The sequence below is a fragment of the Gossypium hirsutum genome, chromosome D11, assembly GCF_007990345.1.
Source record: "Gossypium hirsutum isolate 1008001.06 chromosome D11, Gossypium_hirsutum_v2.1, whole genome shotgun sequence".
NCBI classification, from domain to species: domain Eukaryota; kingdom Viridiplantae; phylum Streptophyta; class Magnoliopsida; order Malvales; family Malvaceae; genus Gossypium; species Gossypium hirsutum.
Window position 1 is genome coordinate 17590010 of NC_053447.1, and position 19004 is coordinate 17609013.

The 19004-nt window shown below is 35.2% G+C and overlaps 1 protein-coding gene across 1 annotated transcript; it reads right to left on the bottom strand.

The window, feature by feature from the left end:
- Positions 1–16550: 16550 nt before the first annotated feature.
- Positions 16551–18710, bottom strand: LOC107912678 (glutathione S-transferase F9). Its single transcript, XM_016840977.2, has 3 exons — positions 18089–18710; positions 17929–17977; positions 16551–17246 (listed from the first exon to the last, which is right to left on the bottom strand). Exons 1-3 carry the CDS (start codon positions 18230–18232, stop codon positions 16792–16794), a joined length of 648 nt encoding a protein of 215 aa, XP_016696466.2. The 5' UTR covers positions 18233–18710; the 3' UTR covers positions 16551–16791.
- Positions 18711–19004: the final 294 nt, after the last annotated feature.

Here is a 19004-nt window from a genome sequence, read left to right on the forward strand (position 1 = left end):
AAATAGGATTGATTGTAATTGTGTAATTTGCGAGCACCATAATGCCTCTATTTATTTGCAATGAACGAATACAATTTTGAAGAGTCATAACCCTTCATATTGGATATACTTCTTGAGAGAAACATGTTCCATGGAAATGCATCCATTGGATGATAAATCATCACTTTTAATTTGAATAGTGCTTATAAATAATTAAATTTGTAAGATGATAAATCATCACTTTTTAATTTAAATAATGCTCATGAATAATTAATTTGCAATCTATAATTTCCAACAATCCCCCATTATATTGTTAATTTCAAAAAATAAGTACACAACGATTATCAATAAAGAAGGGTGTCCACAGATTGAACCTTCCTTTAGTGCAAACTCTAAGAGTATCAACAAAGTGAATGGTGGCTAGTCGCTCTTAAAGTCAATATCGAAAAAATTCACACATAATCGTAAAGTATTAGAATAAGAGTTTAATTTACTTTAGCACGTTATGACCATGTGCTCATCCCGTTTCATGAACATGTACAAGAGAAAACCGTAAAGAAAATCTCGTTGAAGTGGCACCACTTCATGTGCAAATAGGTGGATTTCATGACAATTAATATCCATCCATTAAGAGTAAAATTCATCCTCCTAAAATATAAACACTAAATCCTGATTCTTAGTGTACGTTGTCATTCGATAACTTGTTATTACCTTTTGAACCTTGAAACTAACTTTTGGCTAGAACAAAGTAGGGTTTCCATTATCAATGACATGATTAGAATGATTTTAATCACATTTTAGTGGTGGTACTCTTAACCAAATCCCTTGACAAACCTTTTGTCAATGAATCCACTAAATTGTCAATTGACTTAACATAAGTAACAGTTATCACACCATCCTTAATCAATTGTCTCCTATACTCATGTCTCAAACTTATATGTCTAAACTTTCCATTGTACACCTTATTGTATGCTTGAAACATGGTAGATTTATTATCACAATATACAGAAATGGAACTTACGTTGTGGCCACAACTTTATATTTAGCAAGAGATCTTTTAATCATTCCGCTTCCTTGCCAATAGCTGTTAAGGCTATAAATTCAGCCTCCAAAGTTGAATGTGATATGCAAGTTTGTTTCCTGGAAGCCCAACTAATGACTCTACCTCCAATTGTAAAAATCCATCCCGATGTGGACTTATTGTCACATAGACTTGTAATCCAACTTGCATTCAAGTAACCTTTTCGTACTACGGGATAATCACTATAGAATAATCCCAATTTTTTTATTTTCTTACAATAGCCAAAAATACTACAAATGCCTTTCCAATGATCAATACTAGGACAATTTGTAAATCTCACCAATTTGTGCACAACAAATGCGATATCAGGTACAGTGCAATGCATTGCATACATTAGACTTTCGATTGCAGCTGACATACTCAAGTTGCGCTATAGCCCTGCCATTATTCTCACTTAACTTGAAAACCGAGTCATATGGAGTGTTTGAATCCTTGATATTCAAGTGTTAAAACTTTTCCAATACTTTCTCGATATGGTGAGACTGTAACACCCCCTACCCGTATTCGTAGCCGAAATAGGGTATGAGGCATTACCAGATTTTACTAATTTTTTTTAAACTCAATATAACCCCTTTATAAATGTCTAATCTTCCCTGCAAATTTTAAACCGATACCAATCCAACACAACCAATCCATTTCAATATATTTTCAAGATAGATTTATCGTATTCATAAGATAATTTCATCACATACCAAAACCAAAATTTGTTAACCATACCAATGGCTAACCATACATTCATTCCACATTAACATCTATTTAACTAGCTTATACATGCCATTGATTTCCAAAATAAAATTTCTTTATGTACCGAGATCTTGAGGTTGATAGTGTGATGTGTCTCCGACCAAATCCGACCTCCGAGCTCTTAACTCTACAAACAGGGGAAAAAGAAACAGGGTAAGCACTTTGTGCTTAGTAAGCTCATGTAACAGGAATTATACTTACCTAATATTTTTAATACAATGCAATAAACATCCATACATCCATTCAACACATTATTCCCCTATCATGCACAAACTCAACATTCAAGTTAGTTCAATAATTTCCATGTATCAATAATATATACCATGATTGATGAGCTCATCAATTCCATGATTTCCATTTCCTTGTTATTTTTCCATATTTATCCCGTTGAATTTCTTGGAATTTCGATGGATTTTCAGAGGTACACTTTAGTGTACAAATTCGGGTCCGTCAATTCATATTCATGTGTGCACATTTCCATTTCAGAGAGCACACTCCTGCGAATCTCATCCTTACAGCGGGATTACTAGTCCAGGCTAAATCCCCTGTAATATAAACTCATAGAGTATTGTCGGGATTACCAGTCCAGGCTAAATCCCCTGCAACGACAATTACTCTAATGAGCTTGGATCTGAATTACCAGTCACAGGCTAAATTCAGACCCTAATTCGGATTACCCGTCCGGGCTAAATCCATTTTCCACATATTCTTCGAGAGGGCTATATCAGGATAGGATCACCCGTCCGGACTAGATCCTTTTTACCGTCAATTCCTTTTTAGAGATCCATCGAATTTTTCCTTTCATTCAATCGGGATTTATTTTCTCTTTTCATCAAGAATATCAGTACTTCATCAATTATCATACAATAAGCATCCAACTCATATTCTCATCAATAACAAACATTTCAAGCATTTAAGAATATAATTCAAGTTACACGAACTTACCTCGATACTTGTTCGTAAACAAAAATCTACTAATCCCGAACTTTTTCTTTTCCTCGGTCTAGCTTTGTATTTGAATTTTCTGGATCTAAATAAATAAGTTTAATCATTAATCTAATACATTTCATGTTCGTATGTAACATTCTCTATAACTCCATTATTATTTATAGTGCATTCAAAGTTGTCTCACTGAGTCACAGTCACTAAATTATTTATATCTTGAGCTACAGAACTCCAAATCAAGATCCGTTAATTTTTCCTGAAACTAGACTCACATATCTTCTTACCATAAAATTTTCATAATTTTTGGTTTAGCCAATAAGTACAGTTTATTCTTTAAAGTTTCCCCTGTTTCACTATTTGACAGTTCCGACCCCTCTTCACTAAAAATTAATTATCTCTTTGTACGGAATTCGGATGATGTTTTCGTTTATTTCCTCTGAAAATAGACTCATTAAGGTTTCTAACCATATAAATTATAACTCATAATAAATTTTTTACAATTTTTAATGATTTTCCAAAGTCAGAACAGGGGAACCCGAATTTATTATGACCTTGTCTCACAAAATCTATTATATCTCATGATTTACAATTTCATTGATTAAACCGTTTCCTCTATGAGAAACTAGACTCAATAAGCTTTAATTTCATATTTTATTTATTCTCTAACTCGATCTCTACAATTTTTTGTGATTTTTTAAAGTTAGACTACTGCTGCTGTCCAAAACTGTTTTAGTGCATGATGTTAATTACCATTTTTTCCTAAACTTTCAATAAATGATAATTTCATCCCTGCTCAATTAACCTCTCAATTGAGCTGATTTTTCTCAATTAACACTTTATCCCATCACTTTAAACTACCTTATAATCTTTGGAAATTAGAATTTTAGCACTAGACTTTAATTCCAAACCTTTTCACAATTAGGTCCTATAAATCAATTTCTATTGAAATTACCTAATAAAATCATCTCATAAACAAATTAATGCTTCAATTTCATCCTATTTCATCATAAACTTCCATCACATATTCATATCAACTTTCAAATTCATTCATAAAATCAAAAACTAATGAATTTAGTAATAGGACCTAGTTGTAAAAGACTAAGAAACACAAAAATTACAAGAAAAAGGAAATAATTAACTCACTTGGTGCAAAAATTATGAAAAACCAGCTTGAAGAAACCCTTAGGACGTTTTTGGCTGATGAGAGTGCAGAAAATATGAAGAGAATTCTAGATATTCCACTTTAGTCCTAACTTTTAAAGTAAATTTTGCAATATTCCAATTTTACCCTTAATTCTTCAATTCTCCTGATTTTTCTCAGCTTATGCCGCCCAAAATATCTCTTTTTGGGGTTATTTTCAATTTATGTCCCTCCTCATTTAACAATTGAGCTATTTAATCCTTCTAGTAACTTTTACACATTTTTCAATTTAGTCTATTTCACTTAATTGACTACCCAAACATTAAAATTTTCTAATGAAATTTTAATACCATATTACGAACACTTCATAAATATTTATAAAAATATTTTTGACTCGGTTTTACGAGATCGAGGTCTCGATACCTTATTTTTACCCAATTTCTTCAATACTTTCTTTTTCTAACTAACCACTACATCGGTAAAATTTTTCTATCGATATTTTCATACGATTTTCCTATCATACCAATATTCCTGCAAAAATATTAAAATAAATTTCTCTTTAAATCGGATTTATGGTTACGAAATCACTATTCCGATTGAATTTGGGCTATTACAGAGACTGACTTAGTGTAAAGCCCTTTTCATACTTTTTCACCTTCATACCTAGAATTGTATCTACCTCATTGAGATCCTTTATTTTAAATTTCGAGGCTAGATACTTTTTGGTCTCACAAACACCTTCCATGTTTGTACCAAAAATCAACAAATCGTCTACATAGAAACAAATAATTACACCATACCTATCGACGAATTTAGTGTAAATACATTTATCCGCACCATTATGTAAAAAACCATATGACAAGATAACCGATTCAAATTTCTCATGCCACTATTTAGGCATTTGTTTTAAACCATATAATGAATTGATCAACTTACACACCTTATGTTCATTCGCAAGAAGCATAAAACCTTCTGGTTGCTCCATGTAGACTTCTTCTTCAAGATCACCATTCAAAAAAGTTGTCTTAACATCCATTTGATGTACATGTAACATATGGATAGATGCAAGTGCTATAAGAATTCGAATAGATGTCATCCTAACCACTGGTGCATAAGTGTCAAAATAATCTAGGCCTTCTGTTTGCCTAAATCCTTTAGCCACCAACCTGGCATTAAAGGTTGGAGAACCCCCTGTTGGAGTATTCTTCCTTTTAAACACCCATTTACACCTGATAGGCTTCGATCCTTGAGGAAGATCAACTAGAATCCAAGTATTGTTGAATAATATTGAATCTATTTCATCATTGATTGCCTCTTTCCAAAATGTTGCATCCCTAAAAGTCATAACTTCCCCATAGGAGAGGGGATCATCATCCACATTAAACATTACGGGGATCTTCCTAATTACGGATTCTCTATTTCCTTCAACAAGAAATGCTAGAGATTTTTTGAGGAAATGAAATCAGGACCAAAGTCCTTTACTTTTCTCGTTCTTTAACTTTTCCTTGGCTCTGTATCCTTATCATCACAAAGACTTCTTTTGGTTTGATCACTTGAGATCATTGGCTGATATTCTTTTTCCGAATCTGTTAGATTATTAAAAACCTTCATTTCAATGAATACAACGTCTCTTGTTTCAATTTTCATATTTGACACTAAGTCAAGAACACAATAAGCCTTAGAGTGTAAGGCATATCCGACGAATACACAATTGATGGCTCTAGGACCTAACTTTGTTCTTCGTTGGTCAGGAACTCTATAGTAAGCCAAACACCCCCGCACTTTGAAATAATCTAATTTTGGCATCCGACCCTCCCATAACTGATATGGAGATACTTTTAATTTTCTTGATGGTATTCTATTAAGAATATAATACGCAATCAATAATGCTTCACCCTATAGATTTTATGAAAGTTTAATATTTAACAACATGGAGTTAACCATATCTACTAAAGTACGGTTCTTTCTTTCCACCAAACCATTTTGTTGCGGAGTATAAGGCACGAAACATTCATGTACCACACATTGTTCCTCACAAAATATATTAAATTCATTTGAAAAATATTCACCACCTCTATCACTATGAAACACTTTGACTTTCTTACTAAACAAATTTTCAACCTTAATTTTAAAACATTTAAACATATCAAAAGCCTTGTCTTTACTTCTTATGAGATACACATAAGTAAATCTAGAGAAGTCGTATATAAAAGTGATAAAATATCGTTTTTCACCTCTTGTTAGTGTTCCATTTAATTCACAAACATCCGAATGAATTAAGTCTAATCCATTTAATTCACAAACATCCGAATGAATTAAATCTAACACTTGTGATTTCCTTTCACACTTAGTAGGAAACGGCTTCTTGGTCTTTTTTGATTGAATACAAATTTTACATTTTCCCACAAACTTATCATTACTTAGACTTATATAATCATTCTTTTGTATATATTGTAAAGTTTTAAAATTAAAATGTGCTAAACGCGTATGACACAACGGATAAGATTTAACAATATAAGCAGAAGAATTAATTTTATTCATATAAATGCTCAACTTGAACATACCCTCGTTACAATATCATTTTCTTACATATATGTCACCATTAAGTAAGACAAACTTATCGAATTCCAAGATAATCTTGAAACTCTTGTTACAGAGAATAATCGCGGGCACTAAATTCTTTCTCACATCGGGAACATGTAACATATTGGTCAAAGTCAATTTCTTCCCAGTTGTGAAGTTGAGTTCCACTGTCCCTTAATTGAGCACCTTAATCGATTGATAGTTACCCATAAGCACTTCACGATTTGCTACTAATGCATAACTCTAGAATTATTGTCAATCATTACACACATGGGCAGTAGCTCCAAAGTTGAGCCATCAATTACAGGACTTATCAGTCATGCTTCTTTTTGAGAAGTCTGTAATCCTTAATATAGTGTCCTTTCTTATTACAATTATAACAATTGTGAGATTTTTTCTTCTTGTCTTGCACGTCCTTGGTCTCGGATGTGGCCTTTCGCTTACCATTTTGAGAGTTCTTGGACTCGTTCACATGGTTCACTTTAGAACTTTGGGAAGGATACAGCATATCAGGCTTCCGAGTTTCTTCTTCAATACGTAAATACTTAAGTATTTTCTCTACAATGAAGTCCTCTGTCATATGCAGAAGTTTCTTCCGATAATTATTCCAATACGAAGGCAACTTCGAGATGATAACCCCGACTTGTAACAATTCTAGAATAACAACTTTCAACCACGAAGCCTGCTTACAAGGACTTATAATTCATGGACTTGATCCATGATCGGGATACTATCGAGCATTTTGAATTCAAAATACTTCATCATTAAAAATTTATTAGTACCTTGTTTCTCAGTGTTGTATTTCTCTTCAGGAGCTTTCCATATTTCTACTGGGGATTGCATCGACATGTAAAGATCATAAAATCGATCAGACAAGGGGTTGAGGATGTGTCCTCGACATGTGAAATTGTCTTCTTCGCACTTCTTATTGAGTTCAACCACTTTCGCAATTCCTCGGAGTTTGCATTGGTAGCGAGATCCTCCACGGGGTTGTAGGTTTAGATCCAGAACGTACGCCACATTTAAGACAGTAAGAAGGAACAACATATTGTCTTTCAAGGGATTAAAGTTTGAACCATCAAATCGATCAAGTTTCACAAACTCTTTGTTCATCATTTTGAATGTAGTAGTAGCCCCCGTCGCCATCTCCAACATAGTTCTCTTTTATTGTTGGATATTTGAGTGGAAACGATAGAATCAGAGACTTATATGGAAATAAATAGTAAACTTCGAGGCGTGGATGACGATTTCCAAAGAGAACTATTTGCCCCCACACAAAGTTGCTAGAAGGTCAAGACAAAGGTCCTTTCGGGATACAACGAAGTTTTGAATTTCCTTTGATTAGCAAGATCGAGGAATTCTCTAACTCTTACTCTAGCTTCTGCAAATAGGATTGATTGTAATTGTGTAATTTGTGGGCACCATAATGTCTCTATTTATATGCACTCAATGAATACAATTTTGAAGAGCCATAACCCTTCATATTGGATATACATCTTGGGAGAAACATGTCCCATGGAAATGTATTCATTGGATAATAAATCATCACTTTTAATTTGAATAGTGCTGATGAATAATTAAATTTGTAAGATGATGAATCATCACTTTAATTTAAAAAGTGCTCATGAATAATTAATTTGCAATCTATAATTTTCAACACCCTCCTCAATGTATAAATAAGAAGATAATATGTTTCAACACATTTAAACACACGTCCTCTTATATTGACAATAATACTCATATTAATCGAGCTAAGACTCAATAGGAAACCATCAAAAAATTTTGAATACTAATTTAATATGCATATTTAATAAATGTGTGATTATTTGTTTATATATATACTTATTTTTAGTTTATATTCGTCAAAAAAAATTTATCTCAAACAAAAAAAAATATAATATTAGCTCAACCCTAATTGAATCAGATTGTAAAGATAAAAACTTGCAAGAAATTTCAGTAGTGTTAGAAGCAGTGTGAATTACCAACTGCTTTATAGATTGCTAAATAACAAAACATTAGCATACTTATATGTTTATCCGGTTCGACATTCCATACAAGTGACTACAAATTCTAACTTTCACCAAATCAATAACTTCAATTTTGTAGAAATAAATCTCAAAACTATACATGAATAATATTTTAATATGCAATTGTATGTATGTATGAACTTTGATTTTGTGTAATTATATACATAAAATTTTGATTTGGTCCAATTCTTATAAATTATTAACACAATTATCGATATAACATCATTTTATTTTATATGTTGCATACATAAATAATTATATTTATCCAATGCAAAAAGTAAATTGATGTATTTATTTATTTAAATGTGTATGATTAAATCAAAATTAAAACTTCAAGTTTAGATTTGAACATAATTAGAGTTTCACGTGTATAATTGCACGAAATTAAAATTCATATATACAATTGCATATTAAATTCAATTTCATGTATAATTTTGAGATTTATCCCCAATTTTGTAGTTAGAATCTTGTTTTTCTAAGTTTGAAACTTAGGCTGAAATCAAGTTACTCAGGAAGGAGGAATAAGTGCTAAATCACTCTTTACAAAAGCTATACAAATCTCAAGTATTTAAATTACTTTTGATTTGCCATAATATACTAAATCAATTACAATCAATCTTCTCATAAATAAAGTAAATAAAGCATGATAATGAGTATGGAAATTATTTTCAATAAGTTTAACATAAGTTTTCAAATATTCAAGTTATCCAATCTCTTTAAAACAGAAATTCGATTTACTTGATCAAACCCAAATCAATCTTCAAAATAGATTAGTTTTGCTCTTCAAACATGGGTACAAAATATCAACAAAGAGCATACCTCAAAGATATTTGTTTACAAGATTTACCAATTTGCAAACATGGCAAGTTATGGGAATGAGTTATGCCAGATTGTAGTGGCCATTGTTATGGCACTTCTCTAAACACTCCATATTATTATTATTAAGTTTAAAAATAAATTGTTATTTATTTTCTAAAGTAAATTATTATTAAATTTTAATACATATCTTTCCATGCAAATTGAATGAATATAATTAATAAGCTTCTACCTCATTCTTACAGTAAAAGAAAGTGATATGTTTACAAAAATTAGATAAGGCTAAGCTCAAAGAGCAGCAAATTCGCTAAAGAGGAAATAAATGGTAGGATCCTGACTTTCGAAAATTAAATTTCCAATTTTTTTTAAGCCACTTCACTTGTTTGATATCATAGTAAATAATTTACCTTTTTTACACCACTTATAATCATAAATTTTGTATAAATTATTAACAATAAAAAACACTATAATTAACTTGAACCCTGTAACTTGATGGATAAAGTATTTATCATCCCAAATGTGGGGCAATTTACCAGAAAAAGCCCTTTTTTTTTCAAAATTTACCAAAATGGGCCGATTTTTTTATTATTTACTGGAATGGTCCATTTTTCGGGAAATCGCGCCACGTCAGTGCTATGTCAGGGTACATGGCAGGACATCGAGTCCACGTCAGTATATCGCGCTGACGTGGACGCGATGTCCTCCGCGCGTGAACAGTACCCCAACGGTCAAAAATTTGACCATTGCCCCCACCCCAACGGTCAAAAAAAAATATAAATACCCCCCACCCCTTTATTTTTTTCACAAACAAATCCTATCTAATATTTCCTCTCTAATCCTCTCAATTTCATTCCAAAATTCTCTCAATTTCCTTCCAAAATTCTCTGAAACCCATATTTAGTTTCAATTTATTCTCTATTTCCTTCGAAAATTCTCTCAAATCCATTTTTTAAAATAATTATAAATTTTTTATATTTATTTAAAATAATTTTAATTTTTTTTTATATTTTCATAAATGGCCGGATCATTGATTCGTTTTGATAGGAATCACATATCGGTGGAGCAAATGAAAATGGTAAGTATTAAATTTAATTTGTAATTATTATTTAAGATTTTTTATTTATGTATTTTTAGATAATTATTAATTTATTATTTGTTATAAAAGTCTGAAGATCGGGTATTGGAATGCCATATTCGGAATATGCATGCTCCTCCATCACCGTTAGTAGAGAACTACCTGCGGGAAGCGGGTTTTTGGCACGTGGCGACGGTAGGCCGGGGATGCAAGTTGGACCCGAAACTGATTAGTGCGTTGATCGAGAGGTGGAGACCCGAGACGCGCACATTTCATCTTCCATGTGGAGAGTGCACTATCACTCTAGAAGATGTCAGCATGCAGTTGAGATTGCCGATGGACGGGCACCCAGTCACCGGGTCTGCCCAATCTAGCAATTGGGAGGCGGTGTGCTACGAGCTTTTGGGCGCTATTCCGAAAAAAATGGATGAAGGTAAGGTCGAGATTGGCTGGTTACGTGCAACCTTCCCCGATCCGAATGCAAATTCAACCGAAATCCAAAGAATCTGATATGCTCGATCATACATTCTTCAAATAATAGGAGGTTATCTGATGCCGGACACGTCACGGAACCGTGTCCATCTAAGGTGGCTACTTTTACTCGTTGATTTTGGAGAGCCGGTAAATTTAGTTGGGGGTCTGTCGTCTTGGCAACATTATATCGGGAGAAGTGCGGGGTGACGCGACCGAGGAGAGCAAACATCGGAGGTTGCCTGTCACTACTACAATCACGGGCACAGTTTCGCTTTCCATTTCTACGTCCTCGAGTGAACCACCCATATACATTCCCACTCATAACGAGGTAAATTTTATATTACATTTTAGAATTATTATGTAGATTTTGTAAGAATAAAAGTATGCTAAAAACTTATTTAATTAGGTGGAACCATCCGGTAAGTTATCGTGGATTACCGTATGAACTTGAAGATATACGGCTTCTATTGGACCAACGGTCAGAAGCAAAAGTAAGTATTATTGCAAATGGATATTTCCATACATTCGCTAGTCGATTGATATTTAGTATTTAGTATTTAGTATTATGTATATAACTCATATTTCTATCATGTTCATATAGTTTCAATGGACACCATACGAGGATCCGGCAATTCGGGCAGTAATCCCGGAAGAGTTTTTACAAAATCCGAACGCTTGCCACGTGAAAGTGGTGTTGATCAACTATGCAACCGTGAAGCCCCACTAGACAGACAGAGTGCTACGACAGTTTGGATGTAGACAACCGATTCCTGCGAACCCTAAGGAGTTTGACGAGCACCACAAAATCGACCTTCGGCTATTGGGTACGGATTGGCCTAGATACTGGTCCGAGTACACAGAAATGTAGGAAAATCGGTATGAATATCTACCTACTCGGGAAGAAATCATCGTTCTGAAGTTAGCGTGTGTTCCAGAATACATGCCATGGTTTAGGATTCATGGTAAGCCGTATTTACTTAGGCCAGAGGAGAGGCAACGGCAATTACGTCTTAGAAGGGAAAGGCGCGGGCCTCTAAATCCAAGACGAGAAGACCTCAAAGGCAGCCCCTCAACGAGGCCCAGATAGTCACCCGGCTCATCATCAGCGGGCATGTAATCACTGGCCCCAACGAGAGCACCGACGCAGTCACCTGACGCAGCAATTCAACAGATGATACCCACGCAACCGTCTTTCCCTATGATGCCAGGTGTGTTTCCTAGCCCTTATATGTACCCTAACCCTTACATGTATCCTTTTCCGAATACTATGGCAGGTTGGAGCCAAATGCCCGGTTCAGCTCCATTTCCTGTTATGCCGAGCGGATCGTCGATATCTAGGCTAGCGGTGCAGGAGGGATCGCAAGGGGGGCCATCGGGGAGCTCTCCTTTTTACCAATCGCCATCAACGTATGGCTTTCAAACACCGTCGCCGTTCATGATGCAAACACCTCCACATACACTATTCTTTGAAGGTGGATCATCGTCCCAAGTCCGACAACCAGATGCCGAACCGGAAGAACCACAATCACAACCGGAGGAAGAACAACTGCCACCGGAAGCTAGAGGAAGGAAGAATCCAGCGCGCAACCATCGACGACCGCCATGTGGAACCGAATCCCCCGGGCATAGACATTGATTACCGTATGTAAATTTATTATTTGATGTAATAAAATAGAAGTTTATTTGATGTAATACGCATAGAAATTTTTGAAGAAAATTTTGATATTATTTGATATAATAAAATAAAAACCCTAATTTAATTAAAAACCCTAACCTAACCGTAACTTAACTTAATTAAAAACCCTAACCCTAACCTAACTTAATTAAAAACCCTAACCTTAACCTAAATTAATTAAAAACCCTAACCCTAACCCTAATTTAATTGAAAACCCTAACCTAACCGTAACCTAACTTAATTAAAAACGCTAACCCTAACCTAACTTAATTTGATAAATTTTACTAACCATTAACACATTTTTTGGCTTAATAATTTTAGTTTATTTGATAAATTTTACTAACCATTAACACACTTTTTGGACTTAATAATTTTAGTTTATTTGATAAATTTTACTAACCATTAACACAATTTTTGAACTTAATAATTTTAGTTTATTTGATAAATTTTAGTAACCATTAACACAATTTTTTTGGCTTAATAATTTTACATAATTTTACATAATATTAGATTTGGTAAAATGTTTTGACTGGTACTAACAATTAAGAAATTAAACTAATTTTTTAATTTTACTAACAATTAATACAATTATCAATTAATAATTGAAGAAAATATATATTTTTCTAAAATTACATTCAACTATTGCGATTAGGGCATGATCGACTTGTATGGCCTGGGTTCCTACACCATCCGCACTTCTGTTGACTAGATGTTTCTCGGATATCCATATTGTTCCGTATTCTAGTGGAGCAAGGTCGACCCTTTGGTTTGCGACGCAATTCTCTATCCGGTAACAGCTTAAAAGGAGCAAGAGATACGGGCGGCCACTTACGTTCATCTGGGACCGGTGGGAAAACGTGTCTCCATATGTTGTACATGTTTTCTAGTTTGTACACTTCGTCTACATAACTCATCGGATCCAGACGGAGTTTCTGACAAGTTGCAATAACATGAGCACATGGATAACGAAGTGCATCAAATTTCCCACAGTCACAAGTCCTGTTTCGCAAGTGTATACGATACTGCCCGCCAACAACACCTTGGTGCGGTCTGTCAAACTCTGTCACGCGAAACCATAAATTGTCTCGATCGTGACACACTGTGTGCATGATGTTTGCCCTTGCCTTCGCCTTGTTAATTTCCTGAACTACCTTACTGCACCATACATGGCCACCCTGCATTTGGCCAGCATAAGTTGCTGCTCGCTTTGGAATTAGTGTCGCCAAACGAAAATATATCTCTCGCACAACCGATGTTATCAGTAGATGGCGCATTCTTTTAAGAATATAATTTATGCATTCAGCCAGGTTCGACGTCATAAGGCCATATCGGAGGCCTCCATCGTATGTTTGTGTCCACTGTTCGAAACGTATGTTACAAAGGTAGTCCGCCCCTTCTCCGTTTTCGGATCGTAAAATTGCCGACATCTCTTGAAAACGATCTTTATTTATTTCATACCCTACCAATATAAGATAATAGTGAATATTTTATACCACTTCTACCAATAAAACTAATTCAATTTGGCAAACGAAATAATACAGTTATAAACTAAATACCCATGTTGGTCACTTGTCGTCGTTCGCTCTTGGATGGATATTGCCTGTAGTAGTTCGAAGCAACATGTCTTAGGCAATATCCATTTGGCTATGGATATTGGCAATTATCACCGGCACTGAAGTCCTGGGATCTGTTTTTATCGTGGGCATTATCAAGCTGGCTAACATAGCTGAATCCATTTTGGGATGATCTTGTGAAACACCTACAGAGGGAGTACATTAAATAATGCAACATTGCAAAATAAAATTATTATTCAGATACATTCAATCATGTACCTGCAGCACATGTATGTGGACCTTTGTACTTATTTATCTCCCACAACCCTGTCATTTTCCTTAACGAGGCGACGATTTTCCATGAACATGTGCCGTCTTGCACCGCACACTTCGCCTCAAACTTATCAGATTTTGATTTAAGGATGTGGTAATTAACGCCGTTTTTGATGCTATGCTATTTCAAAGCACCAATAAAACTATCCTTGTTGGTAAACTGATTACCAACTTCAAGTTCACCAAAATCTACCTTCGAACTTGTACGATCGCGCAACCGGTGTGGTAGATCTGGAAACTCTAACGCATCATCTGTTGTCAGATCGACATTATGTATGTGGGCTGGAGGTGAGTATGCTCTGAATCGTAGATTTTCTTCATCATTTGAACTCCTTTCAGCATCTTCACCTTCTATTGAAATAGGCTCCAGTTCAGAAAATAATCCCACTTCTGCAACATCCGGCCCGGGCTCTCGAGGTGGATCCACATCGGAGTCATCTTCTAACCCACAATCATCTGCAGCGTACGACGTCCCCTCACCGGTTGACGTCGTAGGTAGTACGTCATCCCTTCTTCTGGACATTTGATAACGTCCCCAATTGGATGTAGATTGCCATCCACTAGAACTTGACGCAGTTCCCCAGTACGTATTTTCAGCATCAAACGTCGAGCCACCGACGTACATGTCCCATCCACCGACAGAGTGTCTTGCGGGAGATGTTCATTCGACACCGCTACCGAACATGGGCTGTTCCGTATTTTGTAACCCGCTAACCGAGTGTCGGCCAGGGGTCGTGTAAACATCTCGAACATCGGACGAAGTACATCAGTTGGCGACGTAAATTGTACATATAACTCAATATAAGTTGCTCCACTAGCAAGATGAGTCTGCACCATTGCCTCCAAGCTACAAGCACATTTTATGTCGAACGAGTCATATGTCACCGGATCAACACAAGAACAAAACCGATACGTGATTGACAGAATTTCATTGGCGTCGTTCCGAAGATTTTACGCCTAATTCTTTTACGAAGTTCTGTCAAATCTATGTTCTGGTTAAATGACAGTCGCATCGTATTCTCTGACAAAAAAACAACACCATTCTTGGTGTGGCAAACCTCACAATCGAAGTAAATAACAGCACTCATACGTTCACTCATTTTGAAACTCTAACTTTCTTAGCCTCTCTAAATTGTTTCTGCTATGACTTATGCATTCTAAGAACATTTTCTGCCTAATATATAACCTCAGTCCAAACTTGCTACTGTAGCAAAATCGCGTCCACGAGGGCGCGATTTCACAATTTCTTCTCAAATAGCATCCTGGTAGAAGCGATTTTATACTATTTGCTCAGAAACGTCAACAAAAAAATTATTTCTTACATGACCTACTGTAGCAAAATCGCGTCCACGAGGGCGGGATTTCACAATTTCTTCTCAAATAGCATCCTTGTAGAAACAATTTTATACTATTTGCTCTGCAACGTCAGAAAAAAAATTATTTCTTACATGACCTACTATAGCAAAAACGCGTCCACGAGAGCGCGATTTCACAATTTCTTCTCAAATAGCATCCTGGTAGAAGCGATTTTATACTATTTGACCAGAAACGTCAACTCGATATAATTTATTTCGGAACCTAAATACCCTAAAAAGCTTGAACCCTAAACCCTAAAAGCCAAAAAAACCAAACGTGAAAAATACGTCAAAATCGCGTCCCCAGGAACACGCTACGTGGCAGGACATCGCGTCCACGTCAGCGCGACCTGCTGACGTGGAAGGAAATCGCGTCCTTGAGGGCGCGACGCGATTTCCTTCCACGTCAGCAGGTCGCGCTGACGTGGACGCGATGTCCTGCCATGTACCCTGACATCGCGCTGACGTGGCGCGATTTCCCAGAAAATGGACCATTCCGGTAAATAATCAAAAAATCGGCCTATTTCTGTAAATTTTGAAAAAAGGGCTTTTTTTGGTAAATTGCCTCCAAATGTGATTTGGGTTCAAATTATACTAATCACATTATTATTAAGCTCAACTTTTATTAATTCCAATGCCAACACTACCAAAACCTTTTGGACAATTATTTCAAAAATTTAAACCAACAAAAAGAAAATCAATAAGTAATAAAACCATAGAAAATAAAAGAAAAAAATTGCCTTTGAAGCACATCCAATTGAGCACTTGATTCTCTTTGATATCTCCATGATTTTTTCATCTTTATTCATAACATCAAACATAGGCAAACACAAGGATAACTGTAACCCGGCCCCCTACCCGTATCAACATTTTATTGAACTATAACTAACATAGGATAACTAGTTGGCCTCTTCAAACAAAGACCAGACCCCAAACCAAACCAAACTGCTAAACCACAAAGCAGACATCATTGCAAAGATCCCATCCCCAGATTGCATCATTTTCAATTCTTAGAAAGGAGGAGCATAGAGCTGGAGAACCTTCTGCCAGGACGGTCTGCTACTAATATCATCCCACCAAGCACTCACATGCTTCCTGCTGGTTATCATGTATTCCCTTCCCATTTGACCCACCAAGTACTGAGTAAATGGTAGGTGGCTCAGATCAGCAAGGCTGAAGAAATCACCGGCCAAGTACTTGTTCTTTGACAGCCTCTCCTCATAAATATCCAGAACTTTGCCTAGCTTTTCCTCGCTTTCCTTGATCAAATTTTCATCAGGAGGGAACCCCATCTTGGAAGCAAACATCAAATGTAGGGTCAAGGCGTAAATTGGTGGGTTGAAATTGTGTGCCTCAACCTCTAGCCAATTTTCCACTTGACCCCTTTCCTCTACTGTCTTTCCCAGTAGATCAGTCCCTTGTGATTTGTATTTTTCTGCATAGTATCTTATGATTGCACGGGATTCTGCAAAAACCCAAATTGTAAAAATCATCATTTGGTGCTGTTTAATTAATATAAATATTAAAGTAAGAAAGATTAGTTTTTAAGAAAGTGGTTTAGAATGTCATCTTTCTTTGCTAAAGAGTGAGCACTCAGAAATTAAAGTCTTTCTAGGTGCATTTATCAATCGTATTCTATATATTAGAAAATATGGAATTCTCCGGGACCACTACTGTCTTTGTTTTCTAGGAAAAGGACTATGACTTGCATTATAATATGAAACACTGGAACCAGACAACCAGTCATTCACTATAGTAAGTAAAATTGTATTTTACCCTTTTCTTTTTACTAAATAATAGATAAATCAATTTTTTTAATAAATTAATTATTTTATTTTATCTATTTTTATTATTAAAAATTGATTTTTATTTATGATGCACGTGACGTACCACCTATTAGTCAATTTTTATTAACACAACTAAATTATTTAGTTTTTTAGTAGAGAAAAAAATCAATCAATAAACCACACAAATTTTTAGAGGCAGATTATTCATTGCGAACACTCAGCTTTCAACGATTTATTAGACTCAGAATAAATTTTTAGTGCCCCTTTTTTTTAATCTTATATATTCTCAAAGACCCTAAAAAATTTGGGGGAGAAGATAGCATCTGAATCTACATGTAAGAAAAACAGGAGATAACTTACCATATAAAACATAATCTCCATCTTGAGTGACAGGAACTGTTCCAAAAGGCTGCAAAGAAGAGATTGAGATGATTGATTGTTTAACATTAATTTTCACTGAGAACTGGAATTTCTTAACCAAAAAAAAAAAGCGGGGGGGGGGGAAGCTTAAGAAGGTGACCTGGAGCTTGAGAAATTCAGGGTCTTTGTGCTCTCCTTTAAGCAAATCAACAGGGACAGTCTCGAATTCAATCTCCTTTTCAATAAGACATGCAATCACTCGCTTTGGAGAAGCAAAGGCTGGGCCATACACCTTCACCACCATTGTTGTAGTCCTTGGCTGACTGCTGTATCCAAATTGCTCACTGCATTTAACAGCGTTTATGGCCTCTTCAATTTATAGAAAATTGGCTGCTGCAGTGCTTTCCCATTATTGCCCCCCGTAGGTGGTAGGTGAGACTTTTCTGCTCTACTGATTAGGAAGGTTTATCAAAATATAAGGCTAGTATTGTGAAATGGAGATGGCCCCATTAGTAAAAGGATTAACACCACCATCTTGTTTTTCTATAATTGGAGGTGGGATATGAAATTATTTGGAATAGATACTAAATTTTTACTATTAAGTGGAGATTATTAGCTGCTTACCATTTTTGTTATTATCTGAATTTGAAGTAAAAACAAATTTGAGTGTTTAAATTAGTAACGTCCAATTCTCAAAAAACAGAAAAAGTAACGTACAGCATCTCTTCCAAGGTTGAGAGATTACATCAACATGGCATTATTACAATGGAGAATCAGACAACGGTGGGTGGCTTGTTTTGTCCTATAATATAACACAGTAGATTAAAATAAAAGAAAAGGTGAAATATGCTCATAACCACTTGTCAAATTGGGGATATCGAATTAAAATATAATGATCTAAAGTATTTAGAGATTTGTTATGTAATTTTTACATTTAGAGTGGCTGCTAAAAAAAAAGGGGAGAAAGAGTGTGTGGCGGCATCAAATTTTAAATATGATTAATTGTCTTGTAAGCCCTCCTTATTTATTTTTATTTTTATTCTCTTCAACTCACTATATTATTTTTAAACATGCCC

Excerpts from the sequence above, each read along its gene's own strand:
- LOC107912678 (XM_016840977.2), bottom strand. The coding sequence starts at position 18,232 with ATGGTGGTGAAGGTGTATGGCCCAGCCTTTGCTTCTCCAAAGCGAGTG. Across the intron at positions 17,978-18,088 it reads CTGAATTTCTCAAGCTCCAG|CCTTTTGGAACAGTTCCTGT; the intron begins GTCACCTTCTTA and ends TCTTCTTTGCAG. Across the intron at positions 17,247-17,928 it reads TGGAGATTATGTTTTATATG|AATCCCGTGCAATCATAAGA; the intron begins GTAAGTTATCTC and ends GGGTTTTTGCAG.